Source organism: Triticum urartu, chromosome 1 (assembly GCF_003073215.2).
Source record: "Triticum urartu cultivar G1812 chromosome 1, Tu2.1, whole genome shotgun sequence".
NCBI classification, from domain to species: Eukaryota; Viridiplantae; Streptophyta; class Magnoliopsida; order Poales; family Poaceae; genus Triticum; species Triticum urartu.
In genome coordinates, this window is record NC_053022.1 from 4,607,441 (window position 1) to 4,626,136 (window position 18,696).

An 18,696-nucleotide genomic window follows, 5' to 3' on the forward strand; every position below is an offset into this window, starting at 1 on the left:
CTGGCCACGGAAATGACACACTGGAGGGTAGTTTAGATCTGTATCTTTTTTATTTCAAACCTTTTTTTCCATGTGACAAAATCCATGTTCAAAGTTGCTTTGCTTCCTTCTAGGAGCTGATTCAGTGAGGATCTTGCAATGATCTAACATAGGCCAAACCGGAAAGCTAACACTGACTTTCACTCCTGTATTGCTAGCTTCATTTAGAGTCTTTCTTTGCGCCTTTTCTTTATTTTCCTCATGCACACAGATATAAATATCCAGTCGTCGAAACCTGGCATTATGTTGATTTGACACTTGAGTTTAGTCAAAATATGTGATGAACTAGGTTCAGATTTGTTCGGATCTAGTTGATTCAAACGTGTGCAAAAACATTGTGGCTGAAAGTTACACTTTCTCCATGTTGAAAACTGTGGTTTGGGGGTTGAAATCTTCAAAATCTGGATTGCAACCTTCTCATTTGGAAATCACAATTTTCTTTTCTTTTTAACAGAGAAAAAGGAATTGGAGAAGAAGCTGCCGGAGCTAGAGGTAGGAATCACATTGCATCACCAGGTTGATCATCAACCAAAACATCATATAGCTCTTTGGATCCGGCAAGGCGAGTAACATGGAGGTCGTGACTGGGGCTATGAGCACCCTCCTACCCATCCTCGGCAACCTTCTCAAGGAGGAGTACAACCTGCAGAAGAACACCAGGGGTGAGATCAAGTTCCTCAAAGCAGAGCTGGAGAGCATGGAGGCTGCCCTCATCAAGGTTTCAGAGGCACCGCTGGACCAGCCACCTGACAAACAGGTCAAGCTGTGGGCGAGGGATGTCAGGGATCTGTCCTATGAGATTGAAGACAACGTTGACAAATTCTTGGCATGCCTTGAATGTCAGCAGCATAAGAGGCCACACAGCTTCATGGGTTTCATTCATAGAAGCATCAACATACTTACAAAGGGCAAGGTCCGACACAATATAGGCATGGATTTCAAAGACATCAAGAGGCGCATCAAGGAGGTCAGTGAGAGGCGTGATAGGTACAAGGTTGATAGCGTTGTGCCCAAGTCCACTAGCACAAGTACTGATACACTTCGCCAGTTAGCCTTGTTCAAAAAGGCGACAGAGCTTATTGGCACCGAAGAGAAGAGCCTTGACATAGTCAAGATGCTAATGGAGGGAGACGATGTTTTCAAGAAACAGCCCAAGATGATCTCTATTGTTGGCTTTGGAGGCTTAGGGAAGACAACTCTTGCTAACGTGGTATATGAGAAGCTTCGTGGGGACTTTGATTGTGGAGCTTTTGTTTCTGTGTCTCTTAATCCTGACATGAAGAAGCTTTTCAAGAGTTTGCTCCATCAACTTGACAAGGGCAACTACAAGAACATCATGGACGAGTCAGCGTGGAGTGAAACACAACTCATTAGTGAGATAAGAGATTTCCTTCGAGACAAGAGGTATGTACATTGGTGCCCCTGCCATTGATATTTTATCTAGGAGTTCATGTTATTAGCTCTGGAGTTCATGTAGGCAAGTTTTCCTACAGTTTGATCTATCATTACATTTTTTTTCATCTTTTTCCTGTTATTTAGATTTGATGAGAGTGTTAAGAGAATACTCCTGTCCAAAAACAACATTTGTTATACCATTACTAGAATATATATATATATATATATATATATATATATATATCTAACAAGAATGAAAGAATGAATAGATCATGAAAAGTAAAGTCTATTTAGTTCTTAAATTATTCTAGAAAGAAAAAAGGTCAAATAAGCTTTGAGGTTATATAAAGAAATACGCTCATTTTGCGTTTAAAACTCTGAAGTAAAATAATTAATTAACTTTGAAGCTAAAAATTCTAATATTGAAATTCTGTAGTAAAATAATTAATTAATTGCTATATCATGTACTTGCTTATATGTTCGTATCTTTCTTTATTCTTCTGGATCTTCTTTTGGTTTAGAGGCTTTTCTCTACAATAATTAGATGTAGTTTGAATATTGGTAACATTATTAACGTCAGCTCATAACACTAAGGATGTATTGACACTGCTAACCACACACCTCAAATGCTATTCTAATATAAAATTAGACTACACCTCCCTTGTATTAGGAACATCCACGACGGGAAATTGAATATCATAATACTATCACAAGTATATATCTAAACTAGTGCACGGATGTCATGAGGTGGCATTTAGACATCCAGGGGAGGTCCCGGCATGGTGCTCGATGGCTCCTCTAGCCCCTTATCTGTTATCTTTATTAAGTTTCAAATTATCTCAACTGTCTTTATTGGTCAACCATATCGGGTCTCTAATTTGGACAAACATATAATCCAAATTGTTCACTTGGAGGAGATGAACAGAACTACCAAGTCTGGTCGTTAAACAAAGATTAGATTTTAAATTAGGTTTCGATTTGCAGATTCCTACTCAAGAACCATCCCTTAATCCTGCAAATTAGGATCAGGTTATTTATGGTATGTCACAACCATACTTGATGAGTCATGTCCTGATTATTCATTGCTGCAATATTTCACTTAGGTATAGCTGAAGAGTGCTCAAAGCACATACCCTAGTTTTTACTAATATATGGCCTTTTGGTATTCCCTCACAGGTACTTCATTCTCATTGATGACATATGGGATAAATCTGTGTGGAATAATATTAGATGTGCTCTGATTGAGAATGAATGTGGTAGTAGAGTAATCGCAACAACTCGCATTCTAGATGTTGCCAAAGAAGTTGGTGGTGTTTATGAGCTTAAACCTCTTTCTACTAGTGACTCAAGAAAGTTATTCTACCAAAGAATATTTGGAACTGAGGACAAGTGCCCTCATATTCAGTTGGCTGAAGTAAGTGAGAACATTTTGCAGAAATGTGGTGGAGTACCATTGGCTATCATTACACTGGCTAGTATGTTGGCTAGTAAAAAGGAACATGAAAATACATATACGTATTGGTCCAAGGTGTACCAATCTATGGGTTCTGGGCTTGGAAATAATCCCGACCTGATGGACATGAGGAGGATACTATATGTCAGTTACTATGACCTGCCTCCAAATCTGAAGACTTGTTTACTGTATCTCAGTTTGTATCCAGAGGATTATCATATTAAAACCAAAGAGTTGATATGGAAATGGATAGGTGAAGGATTCATTCATGAAGAGCAGGGGAAGAGCTTGTATGCAGTAGGCGAGGATTACATTGCTGAGCTCATTAACAAAAGCTTGGTCCAACCAATGGATATCAATATTGCTAATAAGGCGAGCTCTGTCCGTGTACACGACATGGTGCTTGACCTTATCACTTCCTTGTCAAATGAGGAGAACTTTCTCGCAACATTGGGTGGTCAGCAGACCAGGTCGCTAGCAAGTAAGATCCGTCGACTGTCTCTCCAAACCTGCAATGAAGAGGATGTCCAGCCAATGACAACCATGAGCAGCTTGTCCCATGTGAGATCACTTACTGTGTTCAGTAAAGACCTCAGTTTGTTGTCCGCACTTTCAGGTTTTCTTGTCATACGTGCATTGGATTTAAGTGGTTGTAGCGAAGTGGGTAATCATCATTTGAAGGATATTTGCAAGTTATTTCACCTGAGGTATCTGAGTTTAAAATGGACACCTATCACTGAGATCCCGAAAGAGATCGGCAACCTACAGCTTCTGCAAGTGCTAGACATAAGGTGCTACGGATTGGAAAAATTGCCATCAACCCTTGTTCAGCTAAGACAACTGGTGTTTATTGACATGGGTACAAGGCAAGTCTCTCCATTGCTTCTAAAATCAATGTCCACCTTGCCCTCCCTCTCTTCCCTTGCAATTGGATTAAGAGAACTGAGAAAGGAAGACCTCCAAATACTTGGGAGCATGCCGTCTCTGCGTGACCTCGCTCTTTTTGTAATGTATTGGGGAAAAGTCACAGATAAAAGGCTAGTCATTGACAATGGTTGTCCCTTCCGGTCTCTGAAAAGGTTCAGTATAAATATTATAGAAGCCACTAGTTTTATGTTTGCACAAGGAACCTTGCAAAAGCTCCAAATCCTGGAGTTAGAATTTTATATTTGGAAAAAAGACCAATTTGGTGATTATCAGTTTGGGCTGGAGAACCTCTCTTCGCTTGAGCATGTCTATGCGGTTGTTCGTGGTTATGTTAGTGAGGGTGAGCTGATCGGTGCACTTGAGAAAATGCTTGATATTTATCCCAACAAGCCCACACTGACACCGAAGGTAACTCCACGCTGATTCACCTTTGTTCACAGTAACTTAATTATTGTTACTTGTCTGCTCTTTACTACTTGTATATTGATTCTTTCTCCATTCTGGTATTTGGCGCTTCAAGTACTAGTTCAGTCCATGCAGCTTCATAGGCTAGTGAATTAATGCGGCCGCACAGCCAACGCGTGAGCTGTGAGGTGCGGTGTGCCGTGTGCCGCTGGGTGCGGAACCGTGCGTGCTGTGTGTGTGTGTGCGCGCGTGCGCGATCCAAAACATTGTCCAATAGCCTCGATTCATCTCTAGGTGCTCTAGGGTGGAAAAGAATCGACCGGGGAGGCTCTATATCGCCTACACAGTGACCCCCTTCTCTGCCTCCGGCTAGTCACTCACCGCCGCCATGTGATCTCCTGCTCTGGCACATCCCGGCTTCCTCCATCAACCTCCTAGGCTTTCCACAGCCGTAACGAAGCTTCTGCTGCTGTACCTTTGAAGCTCCGTGACCCCGAGCACACACCGCCTGGTATCCCCCCCCCCTCTCTCCCCCACCGAGCTTCCCCATGACCTGTAGTTCCGCCTCACCTACCCAGAGTTTTGGGTTTCGTTTTGTGATTTTTACCGGTCTGGGGCAAAACGGGCGAAATTCGTTTTTTCGGAAACTAGCACGGTGGCCCTCGCAAATGTGAGGGCATCATATTTAGTATATAGAATGGGCTAAGTACTTCTTTCTATATTTGTATACAATCTTTTTCTTGTTTTTACTACTTCACTACAAAACAGACGGTGTTGTAGTCATCAAAATATTCCTTAAGGTGCACGTTTAATCTTCATTTTTATATGATTATGTTGGTAATAGATTAGAAAGGTGTAACAAAACATTTTTAACAAATAAATCTCATGATATTGATTTCATTTTCTCACAACATATTTCTATATATAGTTAGGCTTTGAGTTATGCTGACACTTCGCAAACAAACAAACAATCTGCAAATCCATTAGATCAATTATTATATGCTCGCTAACGCAGATATATAGATCCATGGACGTACCGAGCAATCCATTTTGTATGTTCCTACCCTCTTTGCAAAAAGTAGGCTTGGATGGACATTCTCATTTGCATAAATAATTGAATCTATCTATCTGAAAGAAAATAAAAAAATAAATAAACAATCACGACACCATCAAGCCTTCGGTTCTAGCAATTAGTACTTCTATCGATACTCGTCCATTTGTAGGGTCATGGTGACTTCTATACATTCCTGATACTAACTTGTACAAAGCATCACATGGCATGAGAATAGTCTATGATTTTAGCAATAAGGGGCCAAATCATACATTGATTCGTTGAATCATATAACATTTGTGCGCATGGTCAGGACTTGCAGTATGGTCATAAGATCGCAGTAAATTAATCACTGTGACATTATGTGTTATCTACACCTGATGTTTAATTAATACATATAATTAAATTTCATATGTGAGTTAGCATATACTTTTGTTGTGATGTTGGGTCATTATTTTATGACAACGTCCAAATTGTGAGTCAACGGTAGCAATGAAGTCCTTTGGAATGGAATAGTAAAATAAATTTGTTTATCGAGTGAGTGAAAGTATTTTTCCATCTTATACTTCTTTCTTTTCAAAATACATGAAATTCCCATCTATTCTAAAGTATGTGATATTTCTTTGTTTCCCCTCATTTACTTTGGTTTTCCAGAAATACGTGAAATTTTCATCTGTTTTGAAATATCTGAGTTCTTTTATATGGATAATCTCAAACATGCAATTTTTTTCTATTGTATTTATTGAGTTTGTTTCGAAAACAGATGAATAGAAAGAAAACTATATTTTTCAGATCAATGTAATGATAAATCAACATGTTTAAATAGTATAGATTTTGCACACATCAATATTCAGAGTATCATCGCAAGATTTCGAGAATGTCATTTATTTTGAAACACTAACAGCACTATTATTAAGCATTTTCTTTTAAGTCATGTAACACATAACTACAGCGCCAAGGGCGACATAGTTTTGGCATCTTAACAAATAGTTGATTTCAATAGACGTTTGAAAATATATCTCTTATATTTAATAGATAAGAAACCATAGAGCGCCAGCAATGTGTGTTTAAGTATATCAAGAAAGGAATGAAGACTCAAGGTCAATTGCTATTTTTCCATCCGGTTACACTAAAATAGCTTTTGGTTTAAAACAGCCAAACTGATTGTTATCTATAGAAATAATTTTATGTGTTTATACTCCTACATTAAATCAAATTTGTTAATAAATTTCTAATGGTTGAATATTTACAATTTTTAAACTTTATATGAAAAAAAGGAATTAAATTATATCTAAAAGTAATTGTAAGCGAGCACACGTCAAGTTACCAGAGATCGCTCTTTCCGGCATTAACTCGCAATTATAGGTATAGTGGGGAGTTTATAAGTTTCACCTTGTGACATCACACAAGGCGTATTTAAATCAGGTGGAACATTTATATTCTTTGTAGTCAAACTAATAACTAGGATCCCACATAAAGAACTTTTCGATCCCGGTTGCATTTTTTCATGTGGTGACTGTTGAAAGCCACCCCATGGAGCTACTCATCATCATGACTTTTTCATGGTCATACTTACATGGAGCCTCAAATGGTAGCCTGCATGTGTCAGGAGGTGATGTAGCCAATAACATGTTCAATGATCATAGCACTCTATAACTTCGAGTGACCTCAAAGCGGCTTTTAGTTTTACGGAGGAAATTTTTAGGACGGCGTGACGTGGCTATCGTGCGACTGTTTCAGTGCGTTTCGAGGATGTCCATATGATGATGTCATTCTTTCATTGCAACGTGCAACGCAGTGGCTGGTAACCAAAATCCAATGATACAAAAGCGGTCACGCTGGAAGACTCCATAGCGAACGTGCTCTCTCTATGATTACTCTTTTTTTAGTTGCTCTAGAATTACTACTTTTTGTTGGTGTTTTTGTCATATAGTTTTATCTATATCTTTGTTATATCTTAATTTTTAATATTTATTTTAATAATCAATAAAAAATACAATATGATATACACATTTTTTCCATGGATAGCTAAAAAGATACTTGAAATTGAAATGAACGTTTTATATTATATATGTTTTTTGTTTGTATACAAATCACTGCCTCATACATGTTGTAGTTAGTATGTCGTATTTCCACGTAACCAGCTAGTATAGGTCACCGCTAAAAAGCCATGCTAGACTTTTAATTACCGATACCCAGGCGTGATCTCTTTTGTTGTTGTTCAAAGAGCGCTCATTGGTTAAAGAAAAAGCAGTCCTTTTTTTCTTTTTCTTGTTTCTAATTAAATATACATGACTTTCTTAAAATTAACTGTACGTGACAGGTTTGATCTGTTTGTACATAACAATATTAGTATGTAACATTTACATCTTTAAATCCGAGCCGTTAATATCTAAACTTAATGGGTGAGATATTTTATTCTAACCAGTATTGGAATTGAGGGGGATAAAGATTAAACGTTGTGTTTAGTTGAGGGTTGTAAAAGTGGACTTTTCTCATTTTATATGTATTTTGTTTAGTCTTACTCATTGCCTTTTTATTTGTTACTCTCTCTATTCCATAATTCCTATAAATTTGAAGTAAAACCACGACAGGAGTTATGGAACAGAGGGAATAATAATATACCCTCTCCATAAACGTCTTACATTATGGAACGGAGGGAGTACTTTATAATAATTTATTTATGCAAGTTGTACTGGTGTACATTCATATCTCATAATCTTTTTGGATCATTTTGTCAATTTATTTATCAGTATGGAGCGAGGGAAAATGAGCATTCTGGATAATAGAATTCAGTCAAATCTGAAAATATATACACACACGAAAACACTAGAAATGTTTCCTGCTGATATTTCCACTTTATTCCACAGATGTTTGGCGGGTTTGTAGGAACTGACTGGCAGGAGGAATTTGTGCTGGGAAAGGGTATGCCACCAAATCCTCTCAAGGAATTGCATTCAGTTTAAGCGAATAATTGTATCTATTATTTCGTAATTTTGATAAGAGTGGTACATATATAGTAAATTTCTGCTTAAGATGCCATAAATAATTGGTTGTAAACTGTTGTAGAAAATATCGCAAATTTCCATACAAAATGGTGTAATCCTAGGGGTTTGTAGATTACGTTATTCTACTCATAGCGTGGCTGTTGGGATGAATTATTAGAGAATTCAAAATGATTATTCATGAGAACTTTGATATTTCTGACAAATTTCAGAAACAGTAGAGATAAACTAGACAATGAAAGATACATCTTAATTAGTTTGTATGAGAGCTATCTAATGCGTTGTTTGGTGGGTGCAGCTTTTGAAGTGCTGTTCATAGAGGAATAACCAGAGCAGAGGTGCTGCCCAGGAAACGATGCTGGCGCCTTGGCTCTCTTTGTCTGAAGATCTTCCCATGAGGATCAGCTGGTTTCATCCGGCAGCTCTGCTTCTGACTCCATGACCATGAGGCGTGTGTTCACGCTCTACTTGCTCCAGTTACTAGTTGCTCGCCTTCAACAGCAAGACCCTACAAAAGCGTCGCCTGGTCAAATAAGAAATGAAACCTTGTAATAGCTAGTGTGCCTTTTGTTCCTGAAGGAAGGCAAAGCCAGTCCGGCGACAGTTTTTTTCCAAGTTTCAACCATCGACAGCTCTTCATCAGGACACCCTGATGGATGGAGTGTCATTGACCACAAATGGCAACGTTAAACGAGTTTGCTGGAGAATCTGAAACCTTGTAGCACCATGATTGGGTTCTCAAGCTTATTTTGGTTGATTTATAAACATTCCCATAGCAGTCCCTTCATTTCAATCTGTTAACTAGCCTGAGCAAAGTCAAGCCACAAGTTATCAAAAGGCCTGCACTAATGTACGTAATTAAGCCTGTGAATAGTTTATCATCCAGACTAAAGCCAGCCCAAACCAGGTGACTCCACGGGCAGCATCCAAACCAACTCGAATTCTGCTAGAATCCAGCTAGAATCCAATCCAAACCAATCTATACTTGTCTTTTTTTTGAACGGTCACCGGGGGGAGAGGATCCCCACCTGAATATATTGCACAAAAAGCTGCCAAAGCCAAGAGTCTCCTCTTAAGCTTTGGCTGATCCAGTTTATAAGGAAAACCGGATCGAAAACCTAAACAAGTTGACCCCGTTTATGAGGGAAACCGGGCCGAAAACCGTACATGTAACAAGGTTACAGAAGAAGAGGGAAAAAAATGGCCCAAGAGAAGGCACGACCTAGCTGGCAGACAGAAAGACCAACACCACAACAGACACAAGTAGATGTGGGGTGTCGTCGAGGGATCACAATACCAAGACTCAGCAAACAACCTAATGCACCACACCGGCGTGCGTACCAAGCCCCACGGCACAACAGAGAATCATCCATAATCAACGAGTGCCAAACCTTAACACGAACCTTGACTGGGAGATCCGTCACGGGCGGTCGAGACGATTAGCAGGTTGGGGGAGGCATCATTGCGTCGTCATTGAGCAAAAGTGAACCAAGACAACACCAAGAGCCCGAAGCTCGCTGCAGCACAACGGCAACCATGGGAGGGTCTTGAGCATGACAGCAACAGGACGGAGACCACGCTAAGGACAGCCGAAGAGAAAACACATGAAGGACACACCAACATGGATGACACACAAAATGATTTGCAAAGGCGAAAGGATGGTGGCAAAGGGCTCGACGAGGAAGCAACAGAACGGCAGCCATGGGAGGGTCTTGAGCAGGCACAACAACTGGACGACGCACCACCGAAGGGCGGGGGTCGGAAGGGAGGCGGCGGGTGATGGGTTGGAGGGGGGATGTCACGGAGTCGTTGGCAGACCCAAAGTCGCCAGCAACCTAGCATGAGGCTTGGCAATGACAATGGCAGGGGTTCCCAAGCGACGCCTTCAGGAAGGTGTACAACATCGTCGGAGCTTTCGCCCGGAACCCCCCCGGGAGGAGATGCATCTCCCAAACCATGCCTCCAGGGAGGATTGTGACGGAAAGGGCGCCGCCATGGTCGCTCGTACTGAGCAGGATTTCTCCGGGAGCAAGCACCTGACCTCAAAGGCACTGCCAGCCGGCATAGATACTCCAGCCTCGCCCAAGCATCAGAACCAACACTAGCACTGGGGATGAAGCAGAGCAAAGGAGGTCGGGCTGCCACCCCGCACCACCCAGGCTGGACGAGCGGGCTGACCAAGACCCGCACAAGGCTGGGCGATGGATCCCGCAGCCTCGGCACACCGGCCCGAAGCAGAGGGATGACGCGGAGGATGGCGGCGCAGGTCGAGAGCGGCGAGCACTGGCCGGATCTGAATGGTGGAGGACGCCGTCGGGCACGATGGAAGTGGACGCCGCGCGGCGACGCAAGATGCACCGAGGCAGCAGGAGCCGGTCGGGGCATGGAGGTGCAAGACCCGGCATGGAGCGAAGCCGCGCTGGTGCAGGCCATGCGCGAGAGGGGAAGGTTGAAGCCCAGAGCAGCGGAAGTGGATCCAGAGCTGAGGTGCCACAGCTCGGCGCACGGGTGCGTGGAGCAGAGGCTTGGAGTTGAGGCGCGGGAGAGCTGCCGCGAAAGCTGAGCGCGGCAGGCCAGAAGGAGGGAGGTCGAGGGAGCCCGGTGGATGCCAGCACGGCGGGCGGCGGCAAGGACGTGCAGCGGCAGAGCAGATCGAAGTTGCGCTCCCGGCAGATTCGCGTCTCAGTCGGATGGAGGTCGAGGAAGGACGAGGGAGACCGGCAGAGCCCATCGCGCCGAGCGGCGACGAGCGCTGGCAGGAGCCGAGCAGATCGAGGCGACGCAGTGTGATGAAGCTTTTTGGATCTTGGGGAGGAGTAGGAAGCCTGCGGGCGTGAGAGCAGGCAAAGCAAGGCCCCGCCGCCGCCGTCCGTCGCACAGGGCTTAGCCCGGCGACATCCTCCGGCGACGGCCAGGGAAGGGAGCGGTGGTGGGGTTGGTTTGGTGGCGGCGGCGGCGGACCTCCGGAGTCGCCACGAGCGACCCGGGAGGCAGCGGGGGCGGAGGTCCTTTTTTCATCTATACTTGTTTTTCACCCAACCCAAACCAAAACCGATTTTCATTTTTGGACTGAATCCACATATTGAAACCGTGGACAAGTCCATATATGCAGGTGCCCTGGACAAGTTCATATATGCAGGTGTAGAGTTTCTGAATTGCATCTAGGAACCTGTAGGCCGAGCTCTGGACGCCAACGAGGAGACTGAAACCCGCAGCGACGGAGACAACTCGACACTCGAAACCAACGACAGCGGCGGAGACGGACTCGAGCTCCATGGTGGTGGCGACGATTCAAGCCTTGGGACGTTGGAGGCAACTAAAATCGGGCAGCTTCAAGGGTCGGAAAGCTGGAGGAGAGACGAGCAAGCTCCAGCCGGTGGCGAGGGAAAATGGAATTCAATAAAATTTGAAAATATAGACACATTCTAGAAATGTTTCCTGCTGATATTTCCTCTTTATTCCACAGCTGGCGGGCTTTGGTTACGGCCTCATGGAATTGTTTTCCTTGAAACATGGTATGGCACCAAATCCTCTCACGGACTTGCATTCAGTTTAAGTGAATAATTGTGTCTACTATTTTGTAGCTTTTATAAGAGTGGTAGATGTATAGTAAATTTCTGATTAAGATGCTGTAAATGCTTGGGCTGTAAACTGTTGTAGAAAAATATTGCAAATTTCCCTATAATATGTTGTAAAACTAGGGTTTTGTAGATTAAGTTATTATACTCATAGCGTGGCTGCTGGAATGAGTTGTTACAGAATTCGAAATGATTATTCATTAGGACTTTGCTGTTTCAGACAGATTTTAGAAATGGTAGAGATAAACTAGACATCGAAAGATACAACTTAATTCGTTTGTAGGGGAGCTATCTAATGCGTTGTTTGGTGGGTGCAGATTCGGAAGAGCTGTCCATAGAGGAATAACCAAAGCAGAGGTGCTGCGCAGGAAACGATGCTGGCAGCCGGCATACGGGACAGGGGATCTAGTGAAGTCGTCCTTGGAGTTTTTATTCAGTTATTTCTTCCATCATCATATTGATTCGTTTCCTGCTGGTTGATTGCGCAATCAAACGCATGAGATTTAATTATATCGTGCATTATTTAAATATAAGGAAACGGTGGATTAGGAGGCGACCTGTGCCGATTTGTCTACATATATGGACTCCTAGCGTGTAATAAGGGCTAAAGCTTGGATGTGTTTAGCGAGAAGACTCCGGCTGTAGGCCGAATCATACAATGTGGTGACTGATCCAACCGTTGGACTTGGATTACTATTTCTCTATCAAGAAAGTACCATTAGTTATGAATAATTACCGCTATTTATTCAGTGTACTTGTGATGTATTGGTTCTTGATGCCCCCTCATCTCTTGGCCTTGCCGCCACGTGACACGTGTTCCACCAAATGCCCCGTCGGGACTGGCGGGACGGCACCTCCTGAATGTCGCTCGTCAACACACACGTCCCCGCCAACTCTTTAGTCATGCACGTCCAGGGCCTCTCTGCCAGCACCTTGGCCCTCGGCTCCATTTCTTGTTCATACACTACCTACACACACACTATAGTGGTAGTCTGCTATGAGGTTTTGCCTTTATACTTCCTATACAGACTGCGCGTCAGTCAATAATAGGAGGCCAAATGCTCGATCCGTAGTAGAATGGACCGGAAGAGAAAATATATCCAAAGTTGGAGACTAGTCATAGTGTGGTATATCTAATATAACAGTGACAGTGATGTGCGTTGCCTGCTTGCAGTTCAAGTCATTCATGTACTCCCCGCATTACACGTATGTAAGCATCTCAGGCACATTAATATGATTCTAAATCTGAGCCATTAAAAAATCTATAAGCAACATATCATATATGGTTTTGCTCGTTTGCCTCTTAGTTTAATATAAGAGATAGATTTTAATTTGCGGGCACATAAAATTATCACAATAAATCTGATGATCGAGATTGTATCAACCATCTTTCTAAAAAAAGTTGAAGTGAAGTGAGATGAAACTTGGTGTGGTCTTGCAGCACGACTTTTGGCCTTGTAGTCTTGTGTGTGGAAAGAACGAAGACTTAAGGGAGGTTTATCGTCTGGTCTTTGCATTCATGCAGGCTGGCAGACTTAAGGCAATTGGCATTCATACAGCTCACACGCACATGAATGATAGCACCAGCAGATTCGACTCAATTGATGTGTGTTGAGTGTTGACTGACTTAGAGGACCTCAATATAAATAGAAGTTCCGCGTGCACCTCAATATAAACGCATGCCTTGCCTGATTGCAGGTCAAAGTCCTTCATGGACTGGCACCGGACGGACCAGACTCCCTGTGTTACAATCTCTGGTACATTAATTTAATTTCTAAACCTCAGCCTTTTAAAATCTATAAGCAACATATCATATGGTTTTGCCTATGTGAAAAATGTGATTGCTCATATGCCTCTTAGTTTAATAATAATATAATAGTTACATTTTAATTTGTGGGCACATAAAACTATCGCAATAAACCTGATGATCGAGATTGTATCAATCATCTTTCCAAAAAAAATAATGAAGTACTGTGTGTACCATTCGGTGCTGGTGTGAAAAGGCAGGACTTCTGGTCTTGTTGTCATGTGTGTATGGAAAGGACCAAGACTTCAGCAAGGTTTATGGTCTGGTCTTCGCATTCATGCAGGCTGGCAGATCACCATTATTTGATGGGCCAATGATAGAGGGCTAAGCTAGCTAGCTATATTGGCAATTGCCATGCAACAGACTTGTGCAGCACAAGTGACGCCCACATGAATCATAGCACCAGCACCTTCGCCTCAATCGCTGTGTGTTGACTGACTTAGAGGGCCTCATGGATGACACATACCTAAATATAAATAGAGGTTCCATTTGCACCAAAGCCACATCCCAAAACCAAACACAACATGCAAACACTAGGCTGCAAAATGCGAGCTCTGTTGCATCTCTGCCTGCTGCTCCTGCCGTGCCTTCTTCTCCTCGAAGAAGCACAAGCGGCACGGCACGGAGGGATCTCACTAAGGTCCCAACAAATGGCCCTCCTCCACTGGAAAGCTACTCTTGCGAGCCCACTGCTGCAGATGAGCTCTTGGCAGGAGAACACCAGCCCCTGCAACTGGTCGGGCATAATGTGTACGGCTGTTCGCCATGGTCGCCATATGCCCTGGGTGGTGACCAACATCTCCCTGCCGGATGCTGGCATCCATGGCAAACTTGGTGAGCTCAACTTCTCGGCTCTTCCATTCCTCACATATATCGACCTTCATAACAATAGCCTCCATGGTGCACTACCCACTAGTATCAGCTCCCTGTCAGCACTTTTAGAACTCAACCTTGAGCAGAACCAGCTCACAGGGAAAATTCCTTGTGAGATTGGTGACCTCAAAAGTCTCATGTTGCTTGATCTCTCATTTAACAAACTCACAGGACATATCCCTGCATCTCTGGGTAACCTAACAATGTTAACTCAACTTGGAATTCACCAAAACATGGTATCCGGTCTCATCCCTAAAGAGATTGGAAGGCTTGTCAACCTACAAGTTCTACAACTAAGCAACAGCAGCTTAAGCGGTTTCATACCGAAAACCATTGGTAATCTGACCCAACTAAATACTTTGTACCTATTTGGTAATCAACTCTCAGGGCCTATACCCCAAGAATTAGGTAGGCTAGTCCATATGCAAAGTCTTGAACTTAATTCAAATGATTTATCGGGTCCAATTCCAGTCTCCATAACCAATCTCACTAAGATGAACACACTTTTTCTCTATGATAATCAAATAACAGGTTCCATCCCCCCGACAATAGGAAATCTTAATATGTTGAATATACTTTGTCTCTATCGAAATCAAATAACTGGTTCAATACCCCCGGGACTAGGAAACCTCACTATGCTAAATAAGCTTTTTCTCTATACAAATCAAATCACAGGGTCGATGCCTTCAGAAGTGGGTGGCTTGCTAAATCTCCAAGGATTATACTTGTCCGAGAACCAAATATCTGGCTCTCTTCCTAACAGCTTAGGAAATATTACCAAGTTACTTGCATTATCCCTCTCTGATAATCAGATAACCGGTTTCATTCCCCAAGAGATTGGCAATCTGATGAACCTCAAGTATTTAGGCTTGTATCTTAACCAAATTTCGGGATCAATACCAAAAACTTTTGGGAAGTTGCAAAGCATCCAAGAACTGCAACTCTTTGAAAACAATCTATCAGGTTCTCTTCCTCAAGAAATAGGACATCTCACAAGCCTTATTAAACTTGGGTTGTCTAACAACTCACTTTCAGGAACTTTACCCGCAAAAATATGTTCGGGTGGTAGACTTCAGTTTGTCGGCATATCTTTTAATATGTTCAGTGGCCTAATTCCAAAGAGTTTAAAGACATGTACGAGTTTGGTTGAAATCGACCTTCAGTGGAACCAACTAACAGGAGATTTATCTCAGCATTTTGGTGTGTACCCACAACTAAAAGACATGCGCTTGACATCGAATAGATTCTCTGGGAAAATCTCACAAAATCTAGGTGCATGTACCCAATTAATGGTATTACGGCTAGCACAAAATATGATCACTGGTTCCATACCTCCAATCCTTTCTAAATTGTCCAGCCTAGAAGAACTAACACTCGATTCTAATCATCTTAATGGTGAGATTCCACCAGAAATTTGTACTTTAGCAAATCTATATATACTGAACTTATCATCAAACCGACTATCTGGACCCATACCCATACAAATACAAAAGCTAAGCAACATAGGATACCTTGATATATCTGGGAACAGATTGGGTGGATTAATACCTGAGGAACTAGGGGGCTGCACGAAATTGCAATCCTTGAAGATCAACAACAACAACTTCAGTGGGAGTTTGCCCGGTGCGATTGGAAATTTAGCAGGCCTGCAAATCATGCTAGATGTGAGCAACAATAACCTCACTGGTGTGTTGCCACGGCAACTCGGGAAGTTGGAGATGCTGGAATTTCTGAATTTATCACATAATCAGTTCAGTGGCAGCATCCCATCATCATTTGCAAGCATGGTCAGCCTTTCAACAGTCGATGTGTCCTACAACGAGTTGGAAGGACCAATCCCAATAGCAAGGCTCCTAAAAAATGCTTCAACAAGTTGGTTTCTTCCCAAGAAAGGTTTATGTGGTAACCTCTCTGGCATGCCACCTTGTTATTCAACCCCAGTAGCTGCTCACAAGAAGGGGAAGATACTTGGTTTGCTTTTGCCAATTGTTCTTGTGATGGGTTTCAGCGTTGTTGCTGCAACTGTTGTCATAATAATACTTGCTCGTATGAAGAGAAAACCACAAGAAAGTGTTATCAATGAAGCAAGGGGCCTATTCTCTGTTTGGAATTTTGATGGAAGATTAGCATTTGACGATATTATAAGGGCAACCGAAGACTTTGATGATAAGTACATCATTGGAATAGGAGGATATGGCAAAGTCTACAAGGCACAACTCCATGACGGGCAGCTAGTTGCTGTCAAGAAGCTTCATCGGGACGAAGAAGAGTTGGATGATGAAAGAAGATTCCGTAGTGAAATGGAAATCTTAACACAGATCCGACAACGAAGCATTGTCAAAATGTATGGATTCTGCTCCCATCCAACGTATAAATTTCTAGTCTACGACTATATTCAGCAGGGAAGCCTCCACAGGACATTGGAAAATGAGGAGCTGGCAAAGGAATTGGATTGGCACAAGAGAATTACTGTTGCAAATGATGTGGCTCAAGCAGTATCTTATTTGCACCATGAATGTAGTCCGCCTATAATACATCGAGATATCACAAGCAATAACATCTTACTTGATACATCCTTGAAGGCTTTTGTCTCAGATTTTGGCACAGCAAGGATTCTTAAGCCCGATTCATCAAACTGGAGCGCACTAGCAGGAACATATGGGTACATTGCTCCTGGTATGTAGTAGTATATCTTTCCTTCTCAGTCAGATGCATTCATCTCTATCCACTTTATTTCTAATTCTAATGTTTAATTTGGTATTGTGCAGAAATGGCGTACACATCTGTTGTGACTGAGAAATGTGACGTCTATAGTTTTGGCGTGGTTGTGCTAGAGTTAGTGATGGGCAAGCATCCAATGAATCTATTAGATGGTATCTCAAGCGGGGAACAAGATGTGCTGGTGAAAGATATTCTAGACCAACGGCCGACAACACCAACAAGAACAGAAGAGGATAGCTTGGCTCTGCTCGTCAGCCTCGCCTTTTCTTGCTTGGAATCTTCTCCGCAAGCAAGACCAACCATGCGGGAGGCATACCAAGCACTCATCCAGTGATCCTCCTCTAGTCATTGTCCAGTGTGCTGAATGAATCTACCACCGTGTCATGTTAATTGTAGATTTCATTTTCCCCTTTTACACATGAAAGAATGGTCAATGTGGTAGACAATGTTGTGTAATCGCCGTGTCATAGTGTGGACGACACCATGAGTTTGTTCGTGCAAAGTCTGAGTCTTGTCATGTTGTGAGTTGTGCGCCCGCGTGATCCCCGAGTCGCGGGGTGGCACGACTGGCACAAGGCCATGTTTACCGTTCTCTTGTTCAAGTTTTTTATGTTCAAATAAGAGAAGAGAAAAGACGAGAAAAGCTACAGAAGTTTGATCAGCGCAAAGCACTTGTGCCCCTCTCAAATTTCCTTGCACGCGAGTTCGTGTCTTTGTCGATTCGGTGCTGAAATTTGAAGTTTTGATGGTCTAGCGTCAATCACGAGAGTAGGCGTGGCAAGACTGCGAAGGACGTCGCAAACCTTTGGTTCGAAAGTCAAGCAAAACTATTCAGTACGTTCTATTTCTGGTACGTTTCAGCTATGTGCAGTTGGCTTGCGGTGGTTTGTGATGTCTGTTTGTGAACTGACATGTTTTGAGTGGACCAGGCGTGTATGACCCTACTGTTGAATTTGACCATTAGTAGAACTAGTACGTAGTACCATGCATCCAGTGTGAGGGAATTCAGTAAAACTAATAACTAGTATTAATTCAGCGTGAGAAAAATCATTGCTACATATATGCTGCAGCTGGGACGTTGTTGGACTCTTAATTAGCAGCACAAGTAGTACTATCATGGTGGCAGTGCTCTTGGCTTTGATGACTGCTATTATTATTTTTTTGAACGGTTACCGGGGGGGAGAGGATCCCCACCTGAATATATTGCTCAAAAAGCTGCCAAAGCCAAGAGCCACCCCTTAAGCTTTGGTTGATCCAGTTTATAAGGGAAATCAGATTAAAAACCTAAACAAGTTGACCCGTTTATGAGGGAAACCGGGCCGAAAACCGTATAGGTAACAAGGTTACAGGAGATGAGGAAAAAAATTGCCACCCAGGAGAAGGCATGACCTAGCTAGAAGGCAGAAAGACCAACACCACAAGAGACACAAGTAGATGTGGGG

The 18,696-nt window shown here is 42.7% G+C and overlaps 2 protein-coding genes across 3 annotated transcripts; both read left to right on the forward strand.

Moving 5' to 3' along the window:
* The first annotated feature begins 526 nt into the window (after positions 1-526).
* LOC125552896 (disease resistance protein Pik-2-like) lies at positions 527-4,237 on the forward strand. The gene is made up of 2 exons (XM_048716949.1): positions 527-1,443; positions 2,611-4,237. Exons 1-2 carry the CDS (start codon positions 611-613, stop codon positions 4,235-4,237), a joined length of 2,460 nt encoding a protein of 819 aa, XP_048572906.1. The 5' UTR covers positions 527-610.
* A 9,917-nt stretch (positions 4,238-14,154) lies between these two features.
* Positions 14,155-17,906, forward strand: LOC125541438 (MDIS1-interacting receptor like kinase 2-like). Of its 2 annotated transcripts, XM_048704860.1 has the most exons (3): positions 14,156-14,494; positions 16,936-17,209; positions 17,302-17,906. In XM_048704860.1, exons 1-3 carry the CDS (start codon positions 14,471-14,473, stop codon positions 17,586-17,588), a joined length of 585 nt encoding a protein of 194 aa, XP_048560817.1. In that variant the 5' UTR covers positions 14,156-14,470; the 3' UTR covers positions 17,589-17,906. The 2 variants fall into 2 exon arrangements, with proteins under 2 accessions (XP_048560812.1, XP_048560817.1); XM_048704855.1 differs by having other exon boundaries at positions 14,155-17,209.
* The last annotated feature ends 790 nt before the right edge of the window (positions 17,907-18,696 follow it).

Excerpts from the sequence above, each read along its gene's own strand:
- LOC125552896 (XM_048716949.1), top strand. The coding sequence starts at position 611 with ATGGAGGTCGTGACTGGGGCTATGAGCACCCTCCTACCCATCCTCGGC. Across the intron at positions 1,444-2,610 it reads GATTTCCTTCGAGACAAGAG|GTACTTCATTCTCATTGATG; the intron begins GTATGTACATTG and ends ATTCCCTCACAG.
- LOC125541438 (XM_048704855.1), top strand. The coding sequence starts at position 14,185 with ATGCAAACACTAGGCTGCAAAATGCGAGCTCTGTTGCATCTCTGCCTG. Across the intron at positions 17,210-17,301 it reads ATATGGGTACATTGCTCCTG|AAATGGCGTACACATCTGTT; the intron begins GTATGTAGTAGT and ends GGTATTGTGCAG.